Source organism: Halichoerus grypus, chromosome 7 (assembly GCF_964656455.1).
Source record: "Halichoerus grypus chromosome 7, mHalGry1.hap1.1, whole genome shotgun sequence".
NCBI classification, from domain to species: Eukaryota; Metazoa; Chordata; class Mammalia; order Carnivora; family Phocidae; genus Halichoerus; species Halichoerus grypus.
This window is the reverse complement of record NC_135718.1, coordinates 361,644-386,745: the sequence shown is the minus strand read 5'-3', so window position 1 is coordinate 386,745 and position 25,102 is coordinate 361,644. Positions and strand designations below refer to the sequence as shown.

The 25,102-nt window shown below is 59.3% G+C and overlaps 1 protein-coding gene and 1 long non-coding RNA gene across 2 annotated transcripts; one reads left to right on the top strand and one right to left on the bottom strand.

The window, feature by feature from the left end:
- Positions 1–1,608: 1,608 nt before the first annotated feature.
- On the bottom strand, positions 1,609–3,132 carry LOC144382443 (uncharacterized). The gene is made up of 3 exons (XR_013449422.1): positions 3,047–3,132; positions 2,660–2,850; positions 1,609–2,212 (listed from the first exon to the last, which is right to left on the bottom strand). It is a non-coding gene; the product is annotated as an uncharacterized LOC144382443 (long non-coding RNA).
- A 9,911-nt stretch (positions 3,133–13,043) lies between these two features.
- LOC118546726 (uncharacterized) lies at positions 13,044–18,436 on the top strand. Its single transcript, XM_036109634.2, has 2 exons — positions 13,044–13,286; positions 14,745–18,436. The coding sequence occupies exon 2, from the start codon at positions 14,812–14,814 to the stop codon at positions 16,039–16,041; it is 1,230 nt and encodes a 409-aa protein (XP_035965527.1). The 5' UTR covers positions 13,044–13,286; positions 14,745–14,811; the 3' UTR covers positions 16,042–18,436.
- The last annotated feature ends 6,666 nt before the right edge of the window (positions 18,437–25,102 follow it).

Below are 25,102 nucleotides of genomic sequence, written 5' to 3'. Positions count from 1 at the left end.
AGGCTGCACACCTAGCCCCAGGCTGCACCTCCAGCCCCAGGCTGCACACCTAGCCCCAGGCTCTACCCTCAGCCCCAGGCTGCACCCCTAGCCCCAGGCTGCACCCCTAGCCCCAGGCTGCACCCCTAGCCCCAAGCTGCACCCCTAGCCCCAGGCTGCACACCTAGCCCCAGGCTGCACCCCCAGCCCTAGGCTGCACACCTAGCCCCAGGCTACACCCCTAGCCCCAGGCTGCACCCCTAGCCGCAGGCTGCACCTCCAGCCCCAGGCTGCACCCCTAGCCGCAGGCTGCACCCCTAGCCCCAGGCTGCACCTCCAGCCCCAGGCGCACCCCTAGCCGCAGGCTGCACCCCTAGCCCCAGGCTGCACCCCTAGCCCCAAGCTGCACCCCTAGCCCCAGGCTGCACCCCTAGCCCCAAGCTGTACCCCTAGCCCCAGGCTGCACACCTAGCCCCAGGCTGCACCTCCAGCCCCAGGTTGCACCCCCAGCCCTAGGCTGCACACCTAGCCCCAGGCTGCACCTCCAGCCCCAGGCTGCACACCTAGCCCCAGGCTCTACCCTCAGCCCCAGGCTGCACCCCTAGCCCCAGGCTGCACCCCTAGCCCCAGGCTACACCCCTAGCCCCAGGCTGCACCCCTAGCCCCAGGCTGCACACCTAGCCCCAGGCTGCACCCCTAGCCCCAGGCTGCACCCCTAGCCCCAAGCTGCACCCCTAGCCCCAGGCTGCACACCTAGCCCCAGGCTCTACCCTCAGCCCCAGGCTGCACCCCTAGCCCCAGGCTGCACCCCTAGCCCCAGGCTGCACACCTAGCCCCAGGCTGCACCCCTAGCCCCAGGCTGCACACCTAGCCCCAGGCTGCACCTCCAGCCCCAGGTTGCACCCCCAGCCCTAGGCTGCACACCTAGCCCCAAGCTGCACCCCTAGCCCCAAGCTGCACCCCTAGCCCCAGGCTGCACCCCTAGCCCCAGGCTGCACCCCAGCCCCAGGCTGTACCTCCAGCCCCAGCCCTTGCCCCATCCCCCAGCCTCAAGCTGCACCCCTAGCCCCAGACTGCGCAAGGGGTTTGCCTGCCCTGGGGTTTTGGGTTGGGGGTCAGGCTTCAGGGACTCTGGGAGGTCAGGCAACACTGTCCAGGGCACTGGGTCATGTGGTAAAGAGCACAGGAGACACCTCCTGGCAGGGCCTGAGTGAGACCGCAGGCACAGATGTGGAAAGCCCAATGGCCATTTCTCAGAACTGTATCTACCCAGGACCAGACATGCAGGCAGCACTGGGTGGCGTCCAGGCTCCTAGACTTACAGCCCCTTGGAATTCCCTGGGGCGTTCCAACAGCGGCTGCCCCCCAGCCCAGGAGACAGCAGCCTCTTGTTAGCTGAAAGAATGAAGGTTCCCTCAGGTCAGTCCTAAATCTATGCCCAACCTGTCCTCTGAGCATTACGTGCCCCTGCCCACTCTCCCTTCCCTGCTCTTGTCCCTACAGACTCTCACCCCTGGGCCGTGTCTCCCCACAGGCCACCCTCTGCCCGCCCTACTCATGCTGGGTCCAGGCTCCAGTGACCTCCTAGGCGGGCATCAGGTTCTGGCCTTGCTCTGTTACCTTCTCAAACCGCTCGGAACAGCTGCCCATACTCAGTGATGGCCACCATCTTCCTGGTGAGAGCAGCCACTCTCCCTTCGTGGACTCCAGACAGACCACCTTCTGGAGGCTTGGCCCCTGAGCGGGCTTGTATGCTCGGGGCACAGCAGGTAGAGGGCGGCAGGCTGGTTCTGCCCCCGCTCCCTGTGTCCAGGCCCTGCCAAGGCTGACCCAGACATGGCATCTCCACTGTGCCATGTGGTCATCACCCCAGACCTAGGATCACTCTTCCCAGACCTTGGAGCCCACCAACCCTGATGGAGGGGTCTGTACCTGTTGGGCCAGCCTGGCTACCAGTGGGGCAGAAGCCCCCGGGTCCTGGAATCAGCTGGCTCTTGCTTGCGGTGTGGGTGGGTGGGCAGAGCAGGTGCTGGGAGAGGTGAGGCAGGAACAAGGCTGGTGTGTGTCTCAGCCTGGTATGCTTCTCATTTAGAGGCTGTGGCTCTGGGCACAGTGCTCCCACTTGAAATCCAAGGGAGGCTCTTGGAGCCCTTGCTCTGCATCAGGGCTATTAGATGCCTCTCTCGGATTCCCTGAGTTCACTCCTGTTTGTCTTGGTCTTGAGGACTGGGGCCTGTGGACACAGGGCAGCCATCGGGCTGAGGAGGCCCAGGCAGTGCCCATTGCCATAGCCCATCAGCAGCCCACACCTGGTTGGCCTCATGGGAACGAGGACGGGCAGGCCAGCCCCTGATGGCTCCTTCTCCCCCTAAGCTGGGTGGGGGATGGGGAGCTTTTGAGAGGCCCTGCAGAATGGAGCCTTCTCCCTGGGCCTGGCACCCAGGCTGTGTTCCATGGACACCCAGATATCCCTCTAGTAGGATCTTCTTGCTTTGGTTTCCCTGGGCCTTGTTCACCCGCTGGGGCTCGGGCTCCTCCTTTCCCTCCCTTTTTCCTGCAGCTGAGAATCGCAGAACAACACGGGGTTCAGGTCACTGGGAAGGCGTCTCAGGACCTGGTTCTCCCCTCCCCCCACACATGACCCACCCCTCCTGCCTGTAGCCCCAGTGAGCCTCCGTACCTTGCGGTGCAGGGTTCTTGGTTCTACTTGCTGTTTGGGGCCTCTCAGTTTGGCTGTTCCTCTGCGCAGTGTGGGGGCCTCCGGACAGGGCCCCCAGGAGGTGGTTCTCAAGTCTAGCACCAGCCTCCACCTTGTGACTGTGCCCAGGCACTGGACCAGGAGGGGCCACAGGTGCCTCCAAATCTGGGATCCTGAATGCAAAGATGTCACTTGACCAGGGGCACGCCTCCATCAGCGAACTTCAGCAGACCAGACAAAGGCACACCATGTGTGGACGTGGCCCCCATAGGGCCTCCCTTGCCTCCCATCAGTCACCTTCCCAGGGAGGTCTCCCCTGACCACCAGTGGCCACATCCCCTGTCCTTCTCAGCCCTTAGGACCACTTACAGGATCATCCCTCTCCCTTTTCTCTGTCTCCCTACTAGAGTGGATGTTCATGTGTTTGCCGGGTGTTCCTCAGCATGGACCAGAAAGCACTCAGCAACCATCTGTTGATGAATGAACTTGTTGAGGGTCGTGGGCACTTGGAACATGCTGGGCTGGGGGCACCTGTTCTCTGTCTAGACTCCTGGGAACCTGTAGGGAGCAGGAAGCACAACCCAACCCACCAATGAGATCCAAGAGCTTCAGGTGCTCATAAGCAGGGCAAGGCTGGGACCTGCCGCTCCCCATCCCTGGGACACCCCCAGCCCAGGGTCTGGTGCAGCATGTCTCAGAGGCAGCCATGCCTGGGAGCTGCTGTGACCTGCCTCCCCTGTGTAACGCAGCACCCTTCCACTCTGCTGTGGCTGGCACTGGACCAGTGGCTTGCCGACCAGCTGTCTCCATGGGTGGAGGGAGGGGAATCTCTTTTATCCCCTCTGGGGCCTATTGTCCCCCTCAGGGGGGCATGGCAGCTGCCTGGCCATCCCTGGCTCCTTCTCCCCATGCTTCTTACCCTCACTGCTCTCAAACTCCTGCACCAAGAGGCCCTTTCTCCCATGGAGCCACCTCCCCAGCGCCGCCCCCACTCCAGCTCCAGGCCAGGCGGCAATGGGAGGGGCTTGGTGAGCCAGGCCTGACCCACAGCAGCAGGCTCAGGTGCGAGGCCTCAGCTGCTGGGCTCCTGGGGGACACTGTTCAGACCGCAGCAGACCATCACCAAGTGCTGACCTCAGGTGGGAGGGCTCGGGGGCTCCTGGGGTCTCAGATCAGGCCCCTCCTCCCCACACTGGCCCCCTGAAGGGCCGGGCTGGGCCCCCTATGCTGTCTTGCCCAGGCCCTGAGCCCCTCCCTGCTCAGGGGCTAGAACCATCCTGCTTTAGGGGGGACCTAGGCGGGGCCACAGGTGCAGTGACTCCTGCCTGAAGGGGGTGGTCTTCTCAAGTGTAGCCCCCTCCCCGGTCCTCAAGTTCCACTGATGTCCTGTAGGGGCGGCGCTGCCGTGGGGACAGCCCTACAACACCCCGTGTTTGCTCAAGCGGGAGCCAATTTTATCACACGTCTGTTGAAAGTACATTTGGCAATAAACCTGTTACCTTAATAATGCTATAAAGTGGGCCGGGTTTCCGAAGCTGGAATCACGCAGCGTGGCATGGCTGACTTGGGGCGTCCGCCCCGTCAGTGCACAGATGCGCCTTCCTGCGGGTCCTGCTCCCGTCCTGGCACCAGGCCCACGGGGGGCCACACGCCTGTTGTGGGGGGCTGCAGCCCATGGGTCTGCGCTGCCCAGGGGCCACAACCTCACCAGGGCAACGGGCATGCCGCTGAGGGCCTCAGTCTCCCCTAATGATCAGAGAGGATGCAGGGTGTCGGGGGGTCACCTCCAGCCCCACATGAGGCTCGGAGACCCAGGCTCACATGCCATCTTCATGTGTCTCGGGTGACAGTAACTTTGCTTATTTTAACGATTTCCTTCCAGGTAGAGCAAGACCAGGCCACCCTGCTGTGGACACCGACCAGCGTCGGGCCACCACAGCCCCGCTCGCTCAGGAGACCACATCCTGAGCTGGCAGGTCGGGGCAGCCCCGGAGCCAGGTGGCTCCAAGCAGGGGCCAGGGGACGTCCGTCCTCCAGTGGGGCATGAGGTCCCGGACTGGGAGCTGGTCCCATGCCTGCTGGAAAGTGACCCTGAGAGCCAGCCCTGCTCTGCTCTTGCTCTGAGGTCCTGGGCTGCCTGCCTGAGGGCAGCTGGCCTCCGCTCCACACCCGAATGTCCGGCTGCAGGCCTGGCCGGGCAGGGCACCTGAGGCGTCCTGAAGGCCCCAGTCCCTGGACTGACGGACCCGGAAAGACAGAGAGAAGCACCTGGAAGCGGCGTCAACACCTGCCTGTCCTGGGCTGGGGAACAATCTGGGGAAGGATGTGGGGCCCCCACTCAGTCTCTCCACCCCCGAGTCTGGGGGCTTCCTTCAGCAGCGGCCTCTCCCCTCCCGGCCCAGTAGGGACGGCACCAAGCTGCACCTGTTTCCAAACCCTCTTCAGGGTGCACGCAGGTGAAGAAAGGAGCATCCTGTGTGTGCCCTATCGTAGCGAATCACCCCTGGGGCTGTATGAGCCACGGTGGCCCTCGGGAGCCCTACTGTGCAGCCGGGAGCTGGAGACCCACGAGCTCGGACACGCAGTTTCTCACGGCCCCCAGCGGCTCCCACCGCAGCTGTGCGCGGGACAAGCTCCGCGGCAGTTTTCTGGGTCAGATGTTGTTCTCCGTCCAGAAGGAATTCAAAAGAAACGCTTTGTTGACACGGAGCAGATGTGAGCTTTTCCTCTGGGTTCAGACGTGAGCGTGAGGGCTGGTGAGGCGCGGGGGGCTGGCCTGGGCGGCAGAGCACGGTGTCGGGTCTGACTTCCAGGCTCCCCGCTCAGTGAAGGGACCCGAAAGCAGGACACTTCCTGCCCGCTGACAGGAAGCAGCTGACCTTGGTCACTGGGGTAAGCTGGAGCCACCCCGGCCTTCGACCTCCAGAGGGCGTGCGGGGAAGGGGTGTCAGGACAGCCAAGCCAGAGTGGGGACAGGACCTGGCTTCCTCAGGCTGTAGGGCTGCTCCAACCCGGAGAGTGACGGACATGGCAGGGTCGGGACTAAATCTGGGCTGGGGCGCACCCAGAGTTGGCCCTGCCCTCGTGGGCCCAGAGTTCAGGTCCAGAGGTTGCAGACGTGTCTCCCCCCTTGCTGGTGTGGGGGAGGGGGCAGAAACAGCGCCGGGGCACTGACCCGCCAGGCTCTCGGGTGGGCAGTGAGGGACCCTGTCCACGTAGCCAGAGGGGCTGCGTCGGGATCCGCTGATTTGCTTCCAGCGGCTCAGCCCAGGGGAGGGCTAGCGGGGTTTCCATCTCTTTCTCTTGAGCTTTTCTAGGACCGCGTTTGGAGTCAAGCCCACCCAGACCAGCAGCTTCCCCACTGCTGCCTAGGGGTGCGTCTGGTCTGCATGGGGCCCACTGAGTAGGAAAGCCTCGAATGCTCCCTGCCCTCTGACCACAGGCCAGCCCCGGGCCTGTGCCCGTCTGGCCCCACCCTCAGACTCAGGGCCACACACACTCACGTGGCACCTCAGTGGGACTGGAGATGTCCTCGAACCTTCGGAGGGAGTCCTTGGAGAGGGCTCCCCAAGAGGGAGGACCGGGGTCAGCGCCGAGAGAGACCCCTCAGCCTCAGGCCTCCCCCTGTTGCCAGGACCATGGTTGGGGTCTCAGGGCTGGGACCACATGGTGCCCCCTCTGTGGCTGTGGGCTGCCAAGGATACCTGGCCTCCTGAGTGACCCCAATGACCTTGGCCAAGCTACCAGGCTGTGGGCAGCACGTTCTCTACCAGCCACCAGGGACCCCAGTGCCCAGGATCGCCCCCTTGGCAGAAACTTGGCACCTTGCCTGGAGGCTGCCAGACAGGAGACATCTGACCAAGGGCTGGGGGGCAGCATCCTGCTAAGGCCGTGAACGAGGAGAAGTGAATGCTGGGCTGCACACAAAGTGAGAGGCAGCTCTGTCTGAGCCATGGGCGGGGGGCGGGGGGCGGGAGGGGGATGGCCCCAGAGCCTGCGGTGCAGACATGGGGACTTCCCTCCATCCAGGCTCTGGGAAGGGCCCCCACCCGAGGCTCTCCGTGTTCTGGGAGCCAGCTCAACATGGAGCACTGGCGCGAGCCAAGCTACTCATGCTGTTTTACGAGGTCCAAGTATGGGGGACGATCCTGAAGACGGGAGACTCCACAGCTCGCTCCTGCTATTCTCTCTCATTTTGTTTATGGCAATCTTTATAACTGTGGGAATATTTCTGGGCTGGCTCCTGCTATTCTTTTTCATTTTATTTATGGCAATCTTTACAATTGTGGGAATATTTCTGGGGTTTCATGATAAAGTGACTACTCATCTTAGTTACACCTATCTAAGCAATCATAATGAAACTAATTCCACAAAGAATTAGTTTCTATAGAACAAAATAACAAGACAGTCACGCTCTGTCTAGCACCTTTCTCTTTGCGTACTGTTTTTAGTTTTAGCGAAAGCCAATAAGCGGAAATCAATAAAGGTCATGTTAATCATTACAAAGGAAAAATGAAAGAAGGCTATGGCTGTAATCCAGAAAATGATCTAAGATTTGGAAAAACAAAAATATCCTAACATATAAATAAAGTTCCTCCGAGGCTGTCAGGAGGAGATGCTTGCAACCTGACCCTGTGTCTGTGTGTCCTCATTTGCCGACGCCGTCCTTTCCTACGAGAGACCCACCCCGGCTGGAGCTGGACTCCGGCAGAGCACGGTGCCCAGCACAATCTCTGATCCTGGTCGTCCGGAAGGCCCGTCTCCACCTGCCCGTACCTGGCAGGGCCTCCCCTCCCATCCCCACATCAGAGGCCTTTGAAGCAAGGACCCCTTCTGGGTGGGGGGGGGGCAGGTCTGAGGTCTGAGCCCTGGGCCTGGAGCTGCAGCTGGGATGGACACGGCTGACCCATGGCTGAGTCACGGCAGAGGAGCCTGTCATGTGCAGGGCTGACAGGAGCTCAGTCCTCTCTCCCTCCCTCCCCAAACATATCTGCGGCTGGCCGGCCAGCTGTGCCGGGGGCTGGACGCACAGACCCCACAGATGCTGTCCGCCTCATGGAGCCCAGCCAGGTGAGGCCGTGAGCCAGGAGGCAGGTGCTGGGGGCTGCGGGGGAGAGGGCTGGCTTGGCAGAGCTGTGACACAGGGATGGAGCGCTTGGCGTGGCCGGAGCCCTGGGAGTGAAGGGGCAGAGGAGGGGAGGGCCTGGAGCCAGCGGGGTCCCTCCGCACCCAGGAGACGCCCGTGGCCGTCCAGACACCGTTCAAAGAGGCTCGGACAGCAGCGCCGAGGTCTTCTGGTCCAACCTTAATGAGAAGGAAGGAGGAGAGCCGCCTGTCCTTCAGGAGAGGTGAGGACCGACCTCAGGAGAGTGTGGTCAAGGGGGCTGGGAGGTGAGCAGGAGAGGCACGGGAGTGGCTGGCTCACTCTCTGGTTCTCCAGATCAAGAGGGGAGGGGTAGGGGGAGGAGAATTACAGCCAGGCCCCGAGGAGCTGGGGCGCAGGGGCTCTCTTGGCTGTCTGAAGAAAACACACAAAGCCCCAGAGGGCTTGCCTGGCGTGGCTCCGTGGCTCCGTGGCTCCGGCAGGTGGCGCTTCCTCCCTGCTGATCCAGCTGCATTTCTGCTCGGCAGCACCTCCACCCCCTGAGTTCCCAGCGCTTTGCTTACACAGCCCTACCTTTCCTATGCCGTCTTGGTTTGTTTTAGTTGAAATATAATACACAGAACATAAAATTCACCATTCTAAAGTGTGCATTTTAGCGGGTTTTAGTGTATCCACAAGGTTGTGCGGCTGTCACAATTCTCTAATTCCAGAACATTGTCGCGGTCCTGGTAAGAAACCCCGTCCCCCATTAGCTGCCGTTCCCTTTTCCCCTCCGCCCCCGCCCCGGCAACCGCTAATCTACTTTCTAGCTGGATTTGCCTGTTCCACACATCGCCGGTAAGCGGAATCAGACACGATGTGGTCTTTGTGCCTGGCCCCTTTCACTCGGATACTGCTTCCCGAGGCTCACCCACACTGCAGCATGTACAACACACTTTGTTCCTTCAGTGGCTGGGCCACACTCCATTGTGCAGATTGACCCCTTCATCAGCTGTGGGACATCTGGGTTGATCCCACCATCTGGACATCATGGGTAACATGCCATCGTATTTTATGAGTAATGCTATAGAACAACACGTTTTCAGGGCCCAGGAGGATGTGTCCTAGCAGGAGCATCTGTGGCCTCTACTCCCATGGACCACAGACCCACCCTGGTGGCGTCAGCTGCCTTCTGGCCAGGCTCCCCCTCCCAACCTGACTCTGAACTTCCTTCAGTGCCTGGGAAGGAGGGGGTGTTCCTGGACCTTTGCTGGGGCCAACCTGCTAGTTTTAAAGTGTGGCAACACATTAATAAAACAACAACAACAAAAACCCCCAGAAACTTTAGGTCAAACAAAGCTCCCTGCCACCTTGCTTGGCTAAAGCCCTGCCCTTGACCTCAGAGAGGCAGCGTCTGCCCTTTCCAGCTGAGCCACGTGAGATTAAGGGTCCGTCCCAGGGCCACGTGGATAGTAAGGGCAGAGCTAGGGTCGCAGGGAGCCTTACAATTTCTGTTCTTCCTTGACCGATTCAGCCCTACCTCAGATGCTTGATAGCCATGGGCTGGAAAGTGGTGTGACCACCAAGGGACAGGACAGCCAGGTGCTGGGCGGGACCACCCCAGTGAGGCAGCAGCCCTCTTGTGTCCCAGCCCTACACATTCTGGTCTCGAGTGTTGGGAGCACGGGCTTGCTTTCCAGACTCTGTCCCCACTAACACACGGACGGGGACCCCAGGTGACCCAGGAACCCAGGAAGTGGTCATGTCCACACTCAGCTCTCCCACCAGACTGGGCTCAGAGGTGCACAAGGGCTGATGGCCCTTGGATGCACTCAGGACTGGGGAGACCAGAGCCAGGTCTGGCTGGAAGGGCAGGCGAGAGGCCCTGACTGCCCCCGTGTGGACCTGGGGAGCTGGGGTGCCATGGCCAGCAGCCTAATGACCACCTGCCTTCTTGCCACCTTCCTCCAGCACAGGGTTCTCTCCTCCCTCCGTCCCTCTGCTCTCCTTTCTAGGCCCCACCAGCACTGGCCCAGGATGACCAGGACCTGGGCCGGTCCCTGCCTGTGGGAGGGATGAACTTGCCCGTGGCTGCCCCACGAGGCAGCGGCCCACTGCCCTCTCTTCCCTCCCTGCTCCGTCTCCCTCTCCCTTCTTTTTCTCCTTCCCCTCCCTCTCCCTTCCCTCCCCTTCCTCCTCACCCTCCCTTTCTCTCCCTAACTCCTGTCATTCCTTCCTCCCATTTCCAGGGGCTTTGATAATCCATCACCTGTTAAATGGTGAGGGGACCGGGAGCAGGGTGCAGAGAGGGGGAAGGGAGAAGGTTATTCTCAGTTGGGCGCTGAGCAGCATGCCCACAGAGAAGTGAAGACAGGCCCAGAGAGCCACACCGCCCCTGGGAAGCTTCCAGAGTGCCGGGGCAGGGCACAGAGTTGGGAAGCAGGAGCCCAGGTGGGACAGGAAAGCGGCGCCCTCTGCAGAGTCCCTGAGGTCTGGGGGGCCTGAACTGAGTGGGGTGCAGGCAAGGGGGAAACTCAGGCAGGCACGTCTGCCCTGAGTCGCTGATAGCTTAGGACTGCAATGTTGTCTGTGTCACTGACTAGGACCCAAGGACAACTGACCACGGCCCAGAGGGTCCCTGACTACAGACGGGGAGGGGGACATGGTGGCTGCCCATGCCCAGCCCACCCCCGAGGGTCTGCACTCAGTGAGCAGCCTTGACCCTTGACTGAGGAGCCACGGAAGGGGAGGGGAGGGTCACCTTCCCTGCAGCATCTCGCCCCTACCTCGGCCGGGGCTGTGCTGTGCACCCTGGCACCTCCCCAGCTCCCCCTCGCTGGGCCAGACCCCTCTTCTTGGTGCTGGGCCCCCAGTGACCTGCCTGGAGTGCGGTGGATGGGGCGGGCCCAGGCCGGGGATCCCCCCTCCCCCACGCCCATGGTCACCTCCTCCCCCACCACCACCCCCAGAGGAGCGGGGCCCTGCAGAACTGGGTCAGAGGCAGCGGCTGACCTCTCAGAACCACCCAGCACACACTGGAACTCTGGGAGCTAGGAGGCCAGGGTGGGTCGCGCTGCTCTGAGACCCCAGATCCCTGGGAACCCGGCCCATGGCACTTAACCGCTAAGGAGCAAACAGGCTTTGGTGAAGAGCCGACAGCTGTCTGCTAGGGAAGCAGAGTTAACAAGGACGGTGTGTGTGGGGGGGTGGTACGGGAGGGTCCGCGTTTGAACCCCCCACCTCCCACTCCCCTGCTCCCCCCACCCATAGGCTTGGGTTTGGAGCCCCAGGTCTGAGCCGGGCCTGGGCTCAGCAGGGCCCCCTGGAGGCCTGGGTGTGAGTGTGTGTGTGAGGCGGGGTGGGGGGATGTAAAAATCCTCCAGTAGGGAAATGAAGTCTGGGTCTGGGACCACCCCACCCTCCCAGACCTGGGTAAGTGTGGCTGCAGAAAGTGGGGGGAGGAGGGGGTGTCCCCAAGTGCTACAGGACCCAGGAGTGCGGGTGGGTGTGCAGCCAGGGAGGGCTCTGGCCAGCAGACCTCCTGCCCAGGCTGCCCCGAGCTGTCAGGGGGCCTGGGAGTTATGCCCCCGCCACCCCTCTCTCGGCCCAGGTCACAGGAGCAAAGAGCAGTGGTGTCTCCTGCCTCCCAGGGACAGCGCTGACCGGGCTTTCCCTTGGAGCCGCTTCTTGCTCCCTCCCTCCCTCCCTCCGTCCCTCCCTTCCTTCCTTCCTTCCTGCAAGTGGAAACCACCCCTGAGCCCCATTAGCTTCTGCTGAACAGAAGAGGGAACTGAAGCCGGGAGGCCAGAGGCTTCTGCCCCTCTCCTCATTGGGTGGCACCCCAGGCCACCCTTGCTTCGGAAGAGTGGGTGTTGGTGAGGGGTGGGTGTCCATCTGATTGGGGGAAGGAGGGCAGGATGTGCAGGGAGGGGTGAACCCCTCGAAGAACTAGTTGTTGTGAAAATCTTCTTCATACCAGGCGCCAGGGTGGCTCAGTTGGTTAATTGTCTGATTTGTCTCAGGTCATGGTCTCAGGGTCCTGGGATAGAGCCCCCAGCCCCTGAGCCACCCCCTCCAGCCCTGGAGCCCCTGAGCCCTGAGCCCCTGAACACACGAGCCCTGAGCCCCTTGAGCCCCCAGCCCTGCAGGCCGGCTCCACCCTCAGCCCACCCAGGAGTCTGCTTCTCCCTCTCCCTCTGCCCCTCTCCCCGCTTGTGTACTTGTTCTCTCTCTCTCTCTCAAATAAATAAAGTCTTAAAAAAAGAAAGAAAGAAAATCTTTATCCTCCAAAAAGTGACAATGCTGGAAGTGTGCGTCCCTCGAAGTCCCATTATTTCAGGCACGAGTCCATCAGCTAGGCATATGGCTTTTTTTCTATGGGATTCTGTCCTCAAAGAGCAGACCCCTCTCTCCATGCCTCTTGGAGGACATCACTGGGTTGTGTTCCAAACCAGTGGTGACAAGTCGGGGGCCACCGTGGTCCATATAGTGTGTGCCAGCTTCCCCAGCTTCACCAGCGTCAAGCTGCTTCATCAGTTCTGGGTTTTGCTGGTTTCCCAGGAACAACACAGTATCTTGTGAGTTTGAGTGTCTTCCTCAGGTATGAGTTTGAATAGCGATTTCCTTAAGTGATCGCTTGTAGGGTGATGGCTCAGATTGGAGACACACCTTCGGCTCAGGTGGGAGGAGGTCTTGGAGGAGGGGACAGGGCCCCGAGGGACACAGACGGCCCCTCCCTTGGGTTATGAGTAGAACTGGGGAAAGGGCCAGTGATGGGGTATTGGGTGGGTTTCAGGAAACCGCCAGGAGGGGTGCAGCTCCCAGGCTGTTGTGTCCCCTTGGCCTGAGAGGGCAGGAGCGGGGGAGGTGACCCGAGCCCCACGTGGGTGTTTGGGGAGGCCACCCAGCAGCTGGGATCTTCTCTTGGAGGGTGCAGCCAGCCCCAAGGACACAGAGGATGCACTCCCACCCCTGCGCCTGGCCAGACCTGCTCAGCGAACCTGACCAGGAGCCACCGAGTCACACCCAGTCATCCCCGTCACTTCTTCCAGCGGGAGGGCCTGGTCCAGCAGCCAGCAAGCCCAGTGGCTCCAGCAAAGTCCCCATCACACAGATTTCCAGAGCCCCAGATCTCCAGATCCGAGGGCTCCAGCCAGAATCTTTTCTCAGAGGGGGCAGTGCTGTGCCTCTTCTCCCTGTCCCGCCATCCCCATTCTGCAGGAGGGGCCTCCCTCAACTCGCTTCCTTCTTTCGGTTTCCCACTATTTGTGCTTTAGCAGAGAGGCCTCTAGAAAGTGTTGGGCGCAGACTTCCTCTGTCTGGGGACAGCGCGGGGGAGGGTCCCAGCTGCCTCCCAGGCCTCCCCTGAGGACCCGCGTGAGGAGCAGCAGTGAGGAGCGAGCGGGGATTGCTGGCCGAGAGCCTGCACTCTTCAGGCCGTCGGGGCCCAGGACAGTGTCTGAGCCCCAGCGCTTAACCGTGGTGGAGCAAGTGCAGGTGCCCCCTGGACACGTCCTTACCCACGCGGTGAGAGAAAGGGGGTGGCCAGCCCTCCCGGAGCGGGAACCCTGTGAGAGCAGGCTTTCCAGGGTGTCCCCCAGAGCCTTGCTCCCCTGGTGTTCGTGCCACCTGGAAGGGGGTGGTCTGGGGGATGAGTCCCCTCCTTGTCACCCCCATGTGGGTGCCTTCCTCCCAGTCAGGAGGTAGAGCAGGTGGGGTAGGGGTCCCTGGGGAAGCAGGGAGTGGGCAGATGGGCTCCTTCCTCCTTCATCTCCCAGAGCTGCTCGCTTGTCCTCCTCTTGACTCTCCTGCTCCTGCTCACCCAAGAGGGGAGGGGTCTCAGCCGGGGACTGCCTGGCAGAGTGGCATCGTGGCCCACGGTGTGCCCGTGAGGCTGGCCTCACACCAGGGCTCCAGGGGGCAGGGTGTCTGGGCAGGGTCACCTCAGCTAGCTGTGGGCACACGAGAAAATCAAGAAAATCTCCACCGTGAGTGCTGGGGAGACGGTGCTCGGGCAGACAGACCTCTGGTGGCCGGAGCTGCAGCTCAGTGCTCTGTTCACTGAGTCTGAGCAGCAGGATCTCGATGTGAGGGTCTTGAGCGGCACAGAGACAGTCCCAGTGCTTTCTGGGACCTGTGACTGCCTCCCTGGAGCAAGTATTATCGAGGACCCATCTTCGTCCCCTCGGGCTCCGGACACAGCACCGTAGTCTGGGGCCTTAAGCAACAGTCATTTCTCAGTCTGGAGACTGGCGTTCTGGAGTCAGGGCGTCAGCACGGTCGGCTTCTGGTGCGGCCACCTCCTGGCTTGCCTGCTCGCTGCATCCTCACCGGTGGATGGCTGAGGCCGCCCTCCGGGCCCTCTTTATAGGGCACTCACCCCATCCGTGGGGCTCCACCCTCATGCCCCAATCACCTCCCAATACCATCACCTGGGGGTTAGGGCTTCAACATGCGAATTTGGGGGACACAAACATCCAGTGTATAGCAACCCCTCCTTCCCAGGAACCACATGAACCACAACTGAAGAGAAAGAAAGGACGGGAAGGTGTGGCCACCGTGTGCACCAAGCCTTTCAAAGCCAATGTCTTGTGGACATCAAGGAAGCCCCCCCACCCCAGATGAGAACAGCCAGGCTGATTCCTCAGAGCGCACTGAATTGGGGGTCCCATGACACGTGTGTGTGGCAGAGACCCAGGGACAGGCAGGGGAGTGGGAGACGTCGTAGTAGGAAGGGGGCTCAGGTGCCCCGACGGAGGCTGGGAGCAGACAGCTAGAAGAGGGGGGTCCTTGAGGTTGGAACGGGGAACATGCTGGCTTTCTCCAGTGGTCCTGAGTTGGAAGAGGGAGCGGTGAGTGGGAAAGCTGGTGCACACAGGACCCTCACGTCTGGTCACTGACCACCTCCTGGCAGGTTTGGGCCAGTGGTTCTGGGGGCTGGTGGTCCCATAGTCCGCCCAGTCAGTCTGTCTCCATCTCTTGCAGCCCGAGGGCAGTTTTCTTCTCTGGAGACCAGAGGCAGCTTCCAGAGCTGGATTCCCAGGCGGCGCCCATGGATCCTGGCCCTGCGGAGGAAGGTGTGGCCCTGGCCATCTCCCCACTGAAGCCCGGCGAGAAGTTCCACCTGTTTGTGAGTTACAGCAGCATGGACGCCATGTGGACGCGCGGGCTCATCAGCCGCCTGGAAGCGGACCTCCCGGGGCTGAGAATCTGCCTGCACGAGCGGGACTTCACCCCGGGCAGGAACGTCCTGGAGAACATGGCCGAGTGCATCCAGCAGAGCCAGAAGGTGCTGCTGGTGCTGAGCCAGGACTTTGTGCAGAGTCGCTGGTGCCTCCTGGAGGCCGACCTGTCCCTGTTCGGCTACTGCCTGGAGAGGAAGCTGGTCATCCCGGTCCTGCTGCGGCCCTGCCGCATCCCGCTGCACCTCAGCCACCTGACCTACCTGGAGGCCACAGACAGCCGCTTCTACCTCAAGGTGCAGCATGTCCTGTGCCAGCCCAACCACAGTCTGGGGCGCGCCCTGCCCGCCCGGCACGTGGCCTCCTCCCTCTACAGCGGGAAGACCCTCCTGACCCTGAACTGCATCAACAGGGACAGCCTGCCCTCGTGGAAGGTGGGGTCCTTCAGCACCCTGGCCGTCCCCGATCCCTTGAAGGAGGTGTTGGAGGACCCCACGGTGTACAAGCATGCCGTGAGCATCCTGAACGGGGTGCGGTCCCCCAGGTCCTGCCTCCGGTACCTGGGCTGCAGGGTCCCCCTGGGCCTCTTCCTGATTGTCCTCTCCTTGGCAACGCTCACCCTCACCCTGGTTCTGGGGCACCAGCAAAACCCGCCGGCAAAGCGCTTCCTCCTAATCTCCGCCACCGTCTTTTTCTGCCCGCTCCTCATCGTCTTGGGGGTGAACAGCCTGTGCTGGTTCAGGAGATTTTCTCAGAAGAAGATGCGGGAGCTGGAGCTCAGAGTGGGCGAGGCCAACGTCCTGCTGGCGCCCCACTCCCTGCTGATGGGCTGTGACACCATGAACAAGCTGCACTTCGTGTACGTGCTGCTGGGGGACTGCAGGCGGGTCTTCCTGCAGGCCCCGCAGGGCGAGGCCCTGTTCCGGGAGGCCCTCCTGCGCTTCTCGTCCAGCTACACCTGCTGCGTGGCCCACGCACACTTCCCCGCCTGCGAGGACACCCAGGGGGCTCCAGGCCACCTGGAGCTGGGCCTGTGCTTCTGCCAGTTCGTCTCTCTGCAGCTGAAGAAACACAAGGGTCTTGGGGTTAACCCCGTGTGATGACAGGAGGGGCCCCCAGGGCCGTGGCTGGCCCTGCAGACATGGCCTCTCTGAGGCCCGGGTGGTGCACACGGGACCCTCACGTCTGGTCAGGACCTTCACCCTCGCCGAGGGCCCCACAGCCTGCTCTGAAGGCAGAGGTGACCTCATCAGCCCAGGTGGCCTGACCGTTTGGGGAGGGGCTTTTTGTTGAGACTATGTGAGGGGAGGCTGGGGAAAGCAGCAGGTCCCCTTAGGATCTGGCCTGCTCTTCAGGAGGAGACGGTCACTGCCGCTGTCTGGGTGGCCGGTTCGTGTCCAGGGGACCAGGGCAGACCATGCTGGCCCCCCGTGGCCCCCTCCCTGAGCAGCTCTTCCAGGCACCTGCCCCTCATCCTGGGACACGGAGCGTGGGGATGCTGGGGTGCGCGGGGGCACCAGGCCGAGCGGAAGGACCCTGGGCCGTTCACCCTCCGCCGTCAGGGCGCCAGCACACAGCTGTCGACTCTGAGAGCCTGTGAGGGGCCAGCCGCAGCCATCGTGGCGGAACGAGAAGGCTGCGTGTGTCCTCCGCGTGGACGCCCCGTCGGACCCGGGTCTCCGCTCCCTCCTGGCCTCAGCCTCAGCCTGTCCCCAGCCTCCCTTTCTGGGCGGAGGGTGTGTCTGTGCCTGGGGGGCTGTCGCCTGCTGGAGCCCTGTTCTGCACCCTGGTCTGCTCACCTGGAGGCTGGCTTCCTGGGCTCAGACGTCACTCCGCACCCTGGTGTTTCTGCGCTTCTGCAGACGCTCTTCCCCGTGGGAGCAGGAGCTATCCGCAGACAAGAACATGAAATGCTTGAGCTGGTTCTGTCTGTGGGGGCGGAACAGGGGGCACCACGAGGCCGAGCTGCACGGCCCCCTCCGCTCTGAGCCCTGCCCGGGGGGTGGGGGTGAAACCCTCAAACCCCACACCCATGCCCACGTGAGGGTCAGTCAGGCTCCACAGAGACCCCCTCGGCTCCAGCTAGGGCAGGACTTTGGAAACGAGGGGTGGCCCCCGGGGCGCTACCTTGAGCCTCAGCTCATGTGTGTGTAAATGAGCAGTTGGCAGGTGATCTCCCGACAGATTTGAAGTTAGTGCTGGGCACATGTCCCCAGAACACCTGGGGTGCCCTTGGGCTCATGGCCAGGTGCCACACTGGTGAGTATTTGGCTCAGCTACTCTGGTTTGCTGACTTGCAAGCTCGGGCCCAGACCACAGCCACAGAGCAGCAAGCCCCTCATCTGACCCCCGAGCAGCCCTTACCCTGTGCCCACCTCCCAGGACCTTCTCCTTACGTGCCCCTTAGATAAGACCCCCCACCCCACACCATGGGTCTTACCAAAAGCCTGCTCTTGTGGTTTGAACTGACCAGTCTGGTCCTAGCTCAGGAGCCCCGGAGCACCCCACCCAGAGACCCCAGTATCAGCGGGAGCTTCTGATCCTGCCTTGTCTGCACTCCGCCTTGAGCACACTACCTTGACGTGGCCTCTCCAGGCATGCGCACACCTCCTCCAGGACCCGCGAGCAACCAACTTCTCTATTTCAACTTCTCTTGTGGAAGCACAGCAGTTCCTGTGGTCTGTTGCTGAACCAAAGCTCCCCACCCAGCAGCCTGGACACTTAACACGTGTTAATGGAACACAGAGGCTGGACTGCTCCCCTCTCTCCTGGGGCCAGGACTGCACCAGGAGGGTCACCCTCAACAGGAGACTGGCCAGAGCAGGTGTGTGAGGGGCAGAAAAGGGAGGGGCTCTGGACAAAGGGGGAATGTGAGCAAAGGCACAAGGTAGGACCCCGGGTCACAGGAAGACCTGCCAAATAGGGAATGGTCCCCTGAACCCCAGGGCTCGCTGGGTGGCTTTGGGTGCCGGAACTTTCTTGGGGGCAGTGCTTGGCACCAGGATCCACCCCAAGGGGTCCCAGCACCTGGTCTCTGAGATGTCCAAAGCAGGGGGCGTGGTCTGGGCCCCAGGCTGAGCAAGAGCCTCCCAGGAGCAGTGGGGACCCTCCAGCCCCCACAGTTGTGGCATGGGATGAGGACCCAACAGGCCCATCCATACCCACTGTGGGCCAGGGCCAAGCTCCCAGAGGGCACACACGGTCCTCACGGACACCGAGGGCCCACTCCAGGCCATATCAGTGGCTGCTCTGTCTGGGGATGGTGCTGGGGGCCTGCAGGCCAAAGCCCAGCTGTGTGCAGGGGCCCCCACATGTGCACACAGCCCCCCACTCCTCAGGCAGTATTCCCACCTTACAGTGCTGTGCCGTGTGGCCCAGAGACAGCAGACGGATGAAAGAGAGATGACAAAGTCCTGTCACTTCAAAAGGCCGTGATTTTTAAGGTCATGAAATAACACAGTTGTGCACACAATAAAAAGAAAACGTCTAAATGAACCACTTTATAGGACCGTTGATCTTTTACTCTGGCTGTGGGACATCCAAGTGGCTTTCAGATTGTGCCAGCTCAGAAGGCCAAGGAGGCTGGGCCTGTGGGGCCCTGGGCCTCCAGCCTGGAGTCCTCCTCCAGCTCCCCATGCGGTATCCAGTCAGCGCCCCAGTTCTTGTGCAGATCCCCCTGCTGGGGCCAGAGTGTCAGGCTTGGGGGGATGCTAGGCCTAGAGGAGTGGTACCCCCAGCGCCCTCAGCAGAGCAGGGTCTGGGGCTGGCTGCACTCTGCCCCCCACCCCCAGCCAACACCTACCCCCAGGGCTGCATGACCCAGACCCGTGGCTCCAGAGGGCAGGGAACCCAGCCTCCCCCCCAGCAGCCTGGACACGGGGCTGCCCCAAGCCACCCTGGCTGCCCTGACCCCTGTCCTGACCTACACCAGCGGTCAGGGATCAGATGTCTGAGGGGCCCTGTCCCCAGGCTGCCGGCGTTCCCACCCCCAGGCATACGTGCTGCACCCAGGAGCAGTGGCCTCCACGTGAAGGGGGAGAGGCCACCGCCTGCCTGACTTCCGTTGTCCTCCCGGGCCAGCCCCTCAGCTAGCCCTGCAGAGCACCCAAATGCACCCCCTGGGAGCTGTATCTCCTGAAGATGTCTGTCCTGGGCTGGTTCTCAGTGGGGTGACCTCAGGCAGGCTGGGGCCTGAGAACCCCACGGAGGGGCTGGGGCTCTAACACTGCAGTCCTGGGAGCACCTCGCCAGGCTGCTGGTCACTAGGTACCCCAGCCGCTGTCCGGGGCCAGCACTCAGTCTTGGTGCACCACCCACTGGTGTCCGCCCTGTGGGGCCTCTGCAGCAGCCCAGGGGCTGTCCATGAGATAGGGGATGAAGGCCTCCAAACTCCATTGCAGTTTGGGCCTGGCTCCTGTAGGGGTGACTGGGGCTTTCAGTGGACAGGCCCCAGGGCCCTATGAGACCCTTCAAGTCCTTCCGGGACTCCCCAGATTCCCTAGTGTGCCCCCTCCCCCACTGACCCTCCACCTGGCTGGCCTCTGCCCTCTGGGTTCTGGAGACCAGTTCTGGGGGGCGTCTATTCAAAACATGCATCAGGTCTGGGGCGCCTGGGGGGCTCAGTCTGTTAAGCGTCTGCCTTCGGCTCAGGTCATGATCCCGGGGTCCAGGGATGGAGTCCCACGTCAGGCTCCCTGCTCAACAGGAAGTCTGCGTCTCCCTCTGCCCCCACCCCGCTCATGCTCTCTCTTTCTCAAATAAATAAATAAAATCTTAAAAAAACAATGCATCAGGTCAACTCTGGCCAGTTCAAGGAGCCCTATTCAACACCCCAAGATAGCTGCCACCTTCTGCTTGCCCTCACCCACTGCCCCACCCTGGGGAAGGGTCTCCATCCAAGAGAACACGCATGTGGATCTGTGTGTGGGGACATCTGGGGAGGGGGGAGAGTGAGAGTACATGTGCATGCGTGTTTGCATGTATGTGTGAGTGTGCACGTGTCCGCCTTGCCTGTGTGTGTGAGTGTGCATTGTGTGAGTGTGTACCTTGCCTGCCTGCGTGAGTGTGCATGTGTGTGCATGAGCATGTGTGTGTCTGCACACGTGTGAGAGCGTGCACATGTGCGTGCACCTTGCCTCTGTGCACAGGAGTGAATGTGCATGTGAGTGTGCACATGTGTGAGTGTGCACGTGTGCACCTTGCCTCTGTGCGTGTGAGTGTGCACGCATGGGAGTGTGCACCTTGCCTCTGTGCACGCGTGTGAGTGTGCATGTGTGTGAGCGTGCACCTTGCCTCTGTGCACACGTATGAGTGTGCATGTGTGGCACATGCATGCAAAGGGGACCCTGGAAGGGTCACCACATCATAGGACTCCTAGGAAGGAAGAGCCCGTGTTCTGGTTCCTCTGTTCCACGGTCTTCCTCAAGCTGCAGCCCCTCAGGGTCACACCTGGGGCCCACTGCAGGGTCTCACTAGGGAGTCATACCTAAGGTCACACTGTGGGTCACATGTTGGGGTCACATGGTGAGGCCACACCCTGGTGACCCACTGTTGGTCCCACATTAGGGTCCCACTGCAAGGCCACCCAGGAGCCTGCAGTTCTAAGAGGTTCCAGGGTGCTGCGGCCGACTGCAGTGTGGTCACCCCCGTGAGCTGGGACTCCCTCCTCACTACCCCCTGCACAGGCTCACCTTTCTGCTCTCGGCAGCTGGCAGGGGCCTGGCTGGGGGAGGTGCTCTGTGCTCCCGGCACTATGAGTGGACATGCTGGTGTGTCTCCGTTTCTGGGACGGTAGCATTGGTGAAGGTAATGACCAATTGAGTAGAGGCCTCCTACCGCTGGATCCCGCCCCTGAATCCCCAGGCCTGGCCCTCAGTGTTTGCCTGATGGGGAAAGGCACCTAACCTTGCAAGGACCCTGAGGATGGTGTTTAAGGGCTGCACTTGAGAGCTGCCCTGAAGAGATGGGAGGATGTGATAGGAAGTGGGGGAGAGTCACAGAGGCGGGTGGGGGGTGGTGGTGCATAACAGCGTACCTCGATGGGGCTGGTGGGTGTCTGTGGGCTTGTGCGTGTACATCCTCCCCAAAAGGGTGCAGTGCTCTGTGTCTGCCTGGTAGTTCCACAGTGGAAACCTCACCCAACCAAACAAAACTCATGTCCTACTTAAATTATCCCCTCATGTGTCGATCACACTGAGATGGGCAGCCTAAGGAAGCAGATCTGCCCCGCCCCTGAACTCAGGGTTAACTCACAAAGGACCCACACGGTGCACGCGGCGTGCCCAGTAGAAGGATGGCCGGCCCCAAAGACCATGATGCACGCGGCGTGCCCAGTAGGATGGCCGGCCCCAAAGACCATGATGCACGCGGCGTGCCCAGTAGAAGGATGGCCGGCCCCAAAGACCATGATGCCTTGCATGTGACTCTGCCTGGTTTGACCTCGAACGGAGGGTCTAGGATTTCTTCTCCCCCTGAGCACAGAATTTCTCACATTGTCCCCGAATCTCATCATCCTGTGGGGTCCTGCATCAGGGAGCCTGTGAACTTGGGACACAGTCTATGTTTGCATAAGAATTGTTTTAACTTTCGGACATTTTATCTGACACTATCAACAATATGTGGTTCCACTCCAGGGCGTCTGGCTTGTGAAAGAGTTTTTGCAAGAGGTTTCTGTAAAATTTGGGTGAGAACAAAATTTAAAGGACACCCAGAGGATGTGTGGGACCCTGAGAAAGGAGCCGGCCAATGGCAGGGCGCCTGGCACTTGGCCCTTCAGGGAGCTGACTCCTGCAGCCCGGGTTAGGTCTGCCCCAAGCCCTGGGTACACCATGAAGTCGTACTGTCTCCTGCTGATGGAGCATAAGCAACTTGTTGTAGTTTGAAGGTTTAAATTTAATCTCAATAACCTTGGCTTTTAGTGTTAAATGTGTGAGAGAATTTCAGTTTAAGATCTGACTGACTCTGATTTGGTTGTGTTCAACACTGAGTAGCATACAAATGCTCATAGAGGTTTTGTTAGGTAGGTTTGTAGGTCTGCATGATGTTCAAAATGCTTAGAATCTGATGTATCAATTTATGGTTAGAGCTTGAAATACCTAGGACATCTAATTAATCGAGTTCATCATGTTTGTGAAATGTCTTAAAAATTAGAGACTGAATATATCAAATGCTTAAGTTAATAGAATATTAATTGCAGAGTAAGTGAAGACACACTCACACAAAAGTAACTAGATTCATAAGTAAGCTTTTAAATGGAGCTCTAAAGCTTGGGGAAGCTGGTGGAGAGTTTCAGGACAGACCTTCCCAGAATGTTCCATGTTGGCATACGGATTATTGTGAGCTGAAGGCACCTGAGACCCTGCAGGCTCAAGGGAAACTTTTGTCCCCCTCTTAACTACACAGAAGAACCTGAATTGGGGGTCTTTCCCAGGATAAGGGTGATTAACAGATCAATTTCATCTGAGTGACCCATCTGTAAGGCAGGGCAAGCATTTGCTCTTCTTATCACCCTGTGAAGGGCATCCCTTTCCTCTGAAGTCCCAGACCCCCACCCCCTTCTGCAGGATGACAAATGGACCTCATCTGCCTGACTTTGGAATTTCCATGCCAGCGTGGATTCCCCCTTACCGACGCCATTAAATTTGATTTTCTCCTGCTAATCTGTCTCACGTCAATCTGATTCTTACTCAAGCTAGAAGGACCTTTGAGAGGTCAGGAATTCTTGCTCCCCGACACTGGTTTAAATTTATAATTGTAAATGATAACATTTTATAAATTAAAACATTTTAACTCAGCAAGACCACTCCTGGGAATTTGCCCTGAAGATAAATCTCCAACAATACAAAGCACATATGCATAAATTATTCATTGCGGCATTGTACTGCAAAATATTGTAAACCACCCAAACAGCCCCGGGTGGTGGAGTAATGGTGCATCTGTCGGTGGGCGCTGTGTGTTGGTGACGCGAACAAGGAGAGTGCGTTCACACCGTGCGCAGCGATTTTCCGTGTGTGTTAAGTGAATGTGCTGCAATAAAAAATGTATTTGGCCTTTGTCCCCAGCTCCTAGGGCAGGGCTCCTAAAACCCTTGGGATTTCCTGAGTTACAGAGTATCACTCAGAGCCACACTGGAGTTTATGCTGATGAGATAGGTCAGGGTGGGGTAGAGGCTGCTTGGGGGGCGGCTTTCAGCCCCACCCCTGACCTGTGGGAGGGAGGGGGTGAACACAGGTTATAGGAACTCGTGAGCAAGGAGATTCGGAGGGCTTCCGGATTGGACACTCAGGTGCAGGGAGGTTCGATGCTCCTGTGCCCACACCTGGCCTTGTACCTCTCTTCCATGCGGCTGTCCCTGAGTCGTATACTTAATGATAAACTAGTACTCTAGTAAGTGCTTTCCTGAGTTCTGTAAGTCATGCTATGGAGTTATCAAATCTGAAGACGTGATCCCCCAACTTTGTAGTCGAGTTGGACAGAAATGCAGGTGGCCTAAAGACCTGATACTCGTGACCGGCGTCAGAGCCAGGAGGCAGGCTCCTGAGATAGCGGGGTCTGCGCTAGCTCCGGGGAGTTACTGTCGGCGTAGGATTGAATTGTAGGACACCCAGGTCGTGCTGGAGAATTGGAGAATTGATTGTCATTTGTGTGGGGGAAAAAATCCTTACAGTGAAAAAATGTCAAACAGGACAAATAAAATGCAGATGTATCTGCTTATTTGTGCAAAAAGATGCACAGACAGGCTGAACCAGAAACTAAGGAGATTGATTTCTCTCAGGGGCGGGAGGGAGCCCAGTGACTTATCCGAAATCCTGTTAATGTTTTACATACTAAAAAATAATAGGATAAAATCAACAAAAATGGGGGAAGGACCCAAAAACAGAGTGCAAGCGGTAATAAGTGACTCCGTGATATATCAATGGAATAGCACAACCACAGTGATGTGAAGAACACAGCATTTTAACTATATACTCTCAAATTAAAGACAGAACTCTAGTTAAGCACCAGATTCTAGTTTGTTCGCTTATTTGTGTCATCGAATGGCTTGCCAATTCTGAAAAGGACTCCAATGTATTCTAAGACTAAGCAAGTAAATATATTGAGAACAGGTTTCTCCAACAGGTTTCTCCCTGTTGGAGGGGGAGTTATCAATAAGGGAGGGGCAAACTAGAATAAACCCTGAGATTTGGGGTTGGGATTGGCGGGATCACTATGCACTCATGGAGACACGTGCATGTCGTACATGCCGCACACTCTATAGATACTGTATGGACACATTGTATAGCTTCACGTGGGCTGGGTCTATGCACGGATACACACTTGCACGCACACGCACGTGTGTATATGCACACACAGATACACTTACAGAGACGAGGGAACTATAGATCGCGCGCGCGTGTGTGTGAATGTCTATATTATATATCACACCCCCAGCTCTGTGTACCCAGAGTGCCTGAAGCAGCACCCACAACCAGCACCCAGATCCCCGTGGCACAAATCAAGCCTGGAGCATCTTTGTGCAAGAAAGTGAGGAAGTGCCCAGAGACTGAGGGACACGTGCCCAGAGACTGACGTCCACGAGCCAGATACGAAACAATGTGAACACAAAAATAAATGCTGATAGCAGTGGATTTTAGCCTATTGAATAAAATGGGAATCAATGGGTCACACTGATGTAAATAAATGAGTAAATAAATGATTGGGGGGGTAGGGATGGCAGTCAATCTCCCAGAAAGGGGAGGAGGGAGAGGTTTTCTTTATGGTAAGCTAATAGAACGTCAACCAATTAGGTGTAGAAAAAATGCTGAATTTAGACAATCACCACTTGGAAAATACAGTATTATTGATTCAGTTAAGAATGGTCAATGAATGCTAAAATGAGGGAGGAGTTGGTGAGGACCAAGATATTTATATAGTCTCAGAGCATCTTCCCACAAAATGTGTATTAATTTACAAAGGGCAAATGGTAAGGTCACAGGGCAAAACTCCTCAAAGCCACCTTAGCTGAGTGACCTAAGTTAACCTCAGGGGTGGACAACCAGACCTCACGTGGCTCCTGACGTGACACTGAGGGGAACACAGCATCACTCCCGGGAATGCATCCTCCAGCTGATCATGACAACACACCTCATGCGTGTGAGCTGAGGCCAGTCTACAGATCACCTG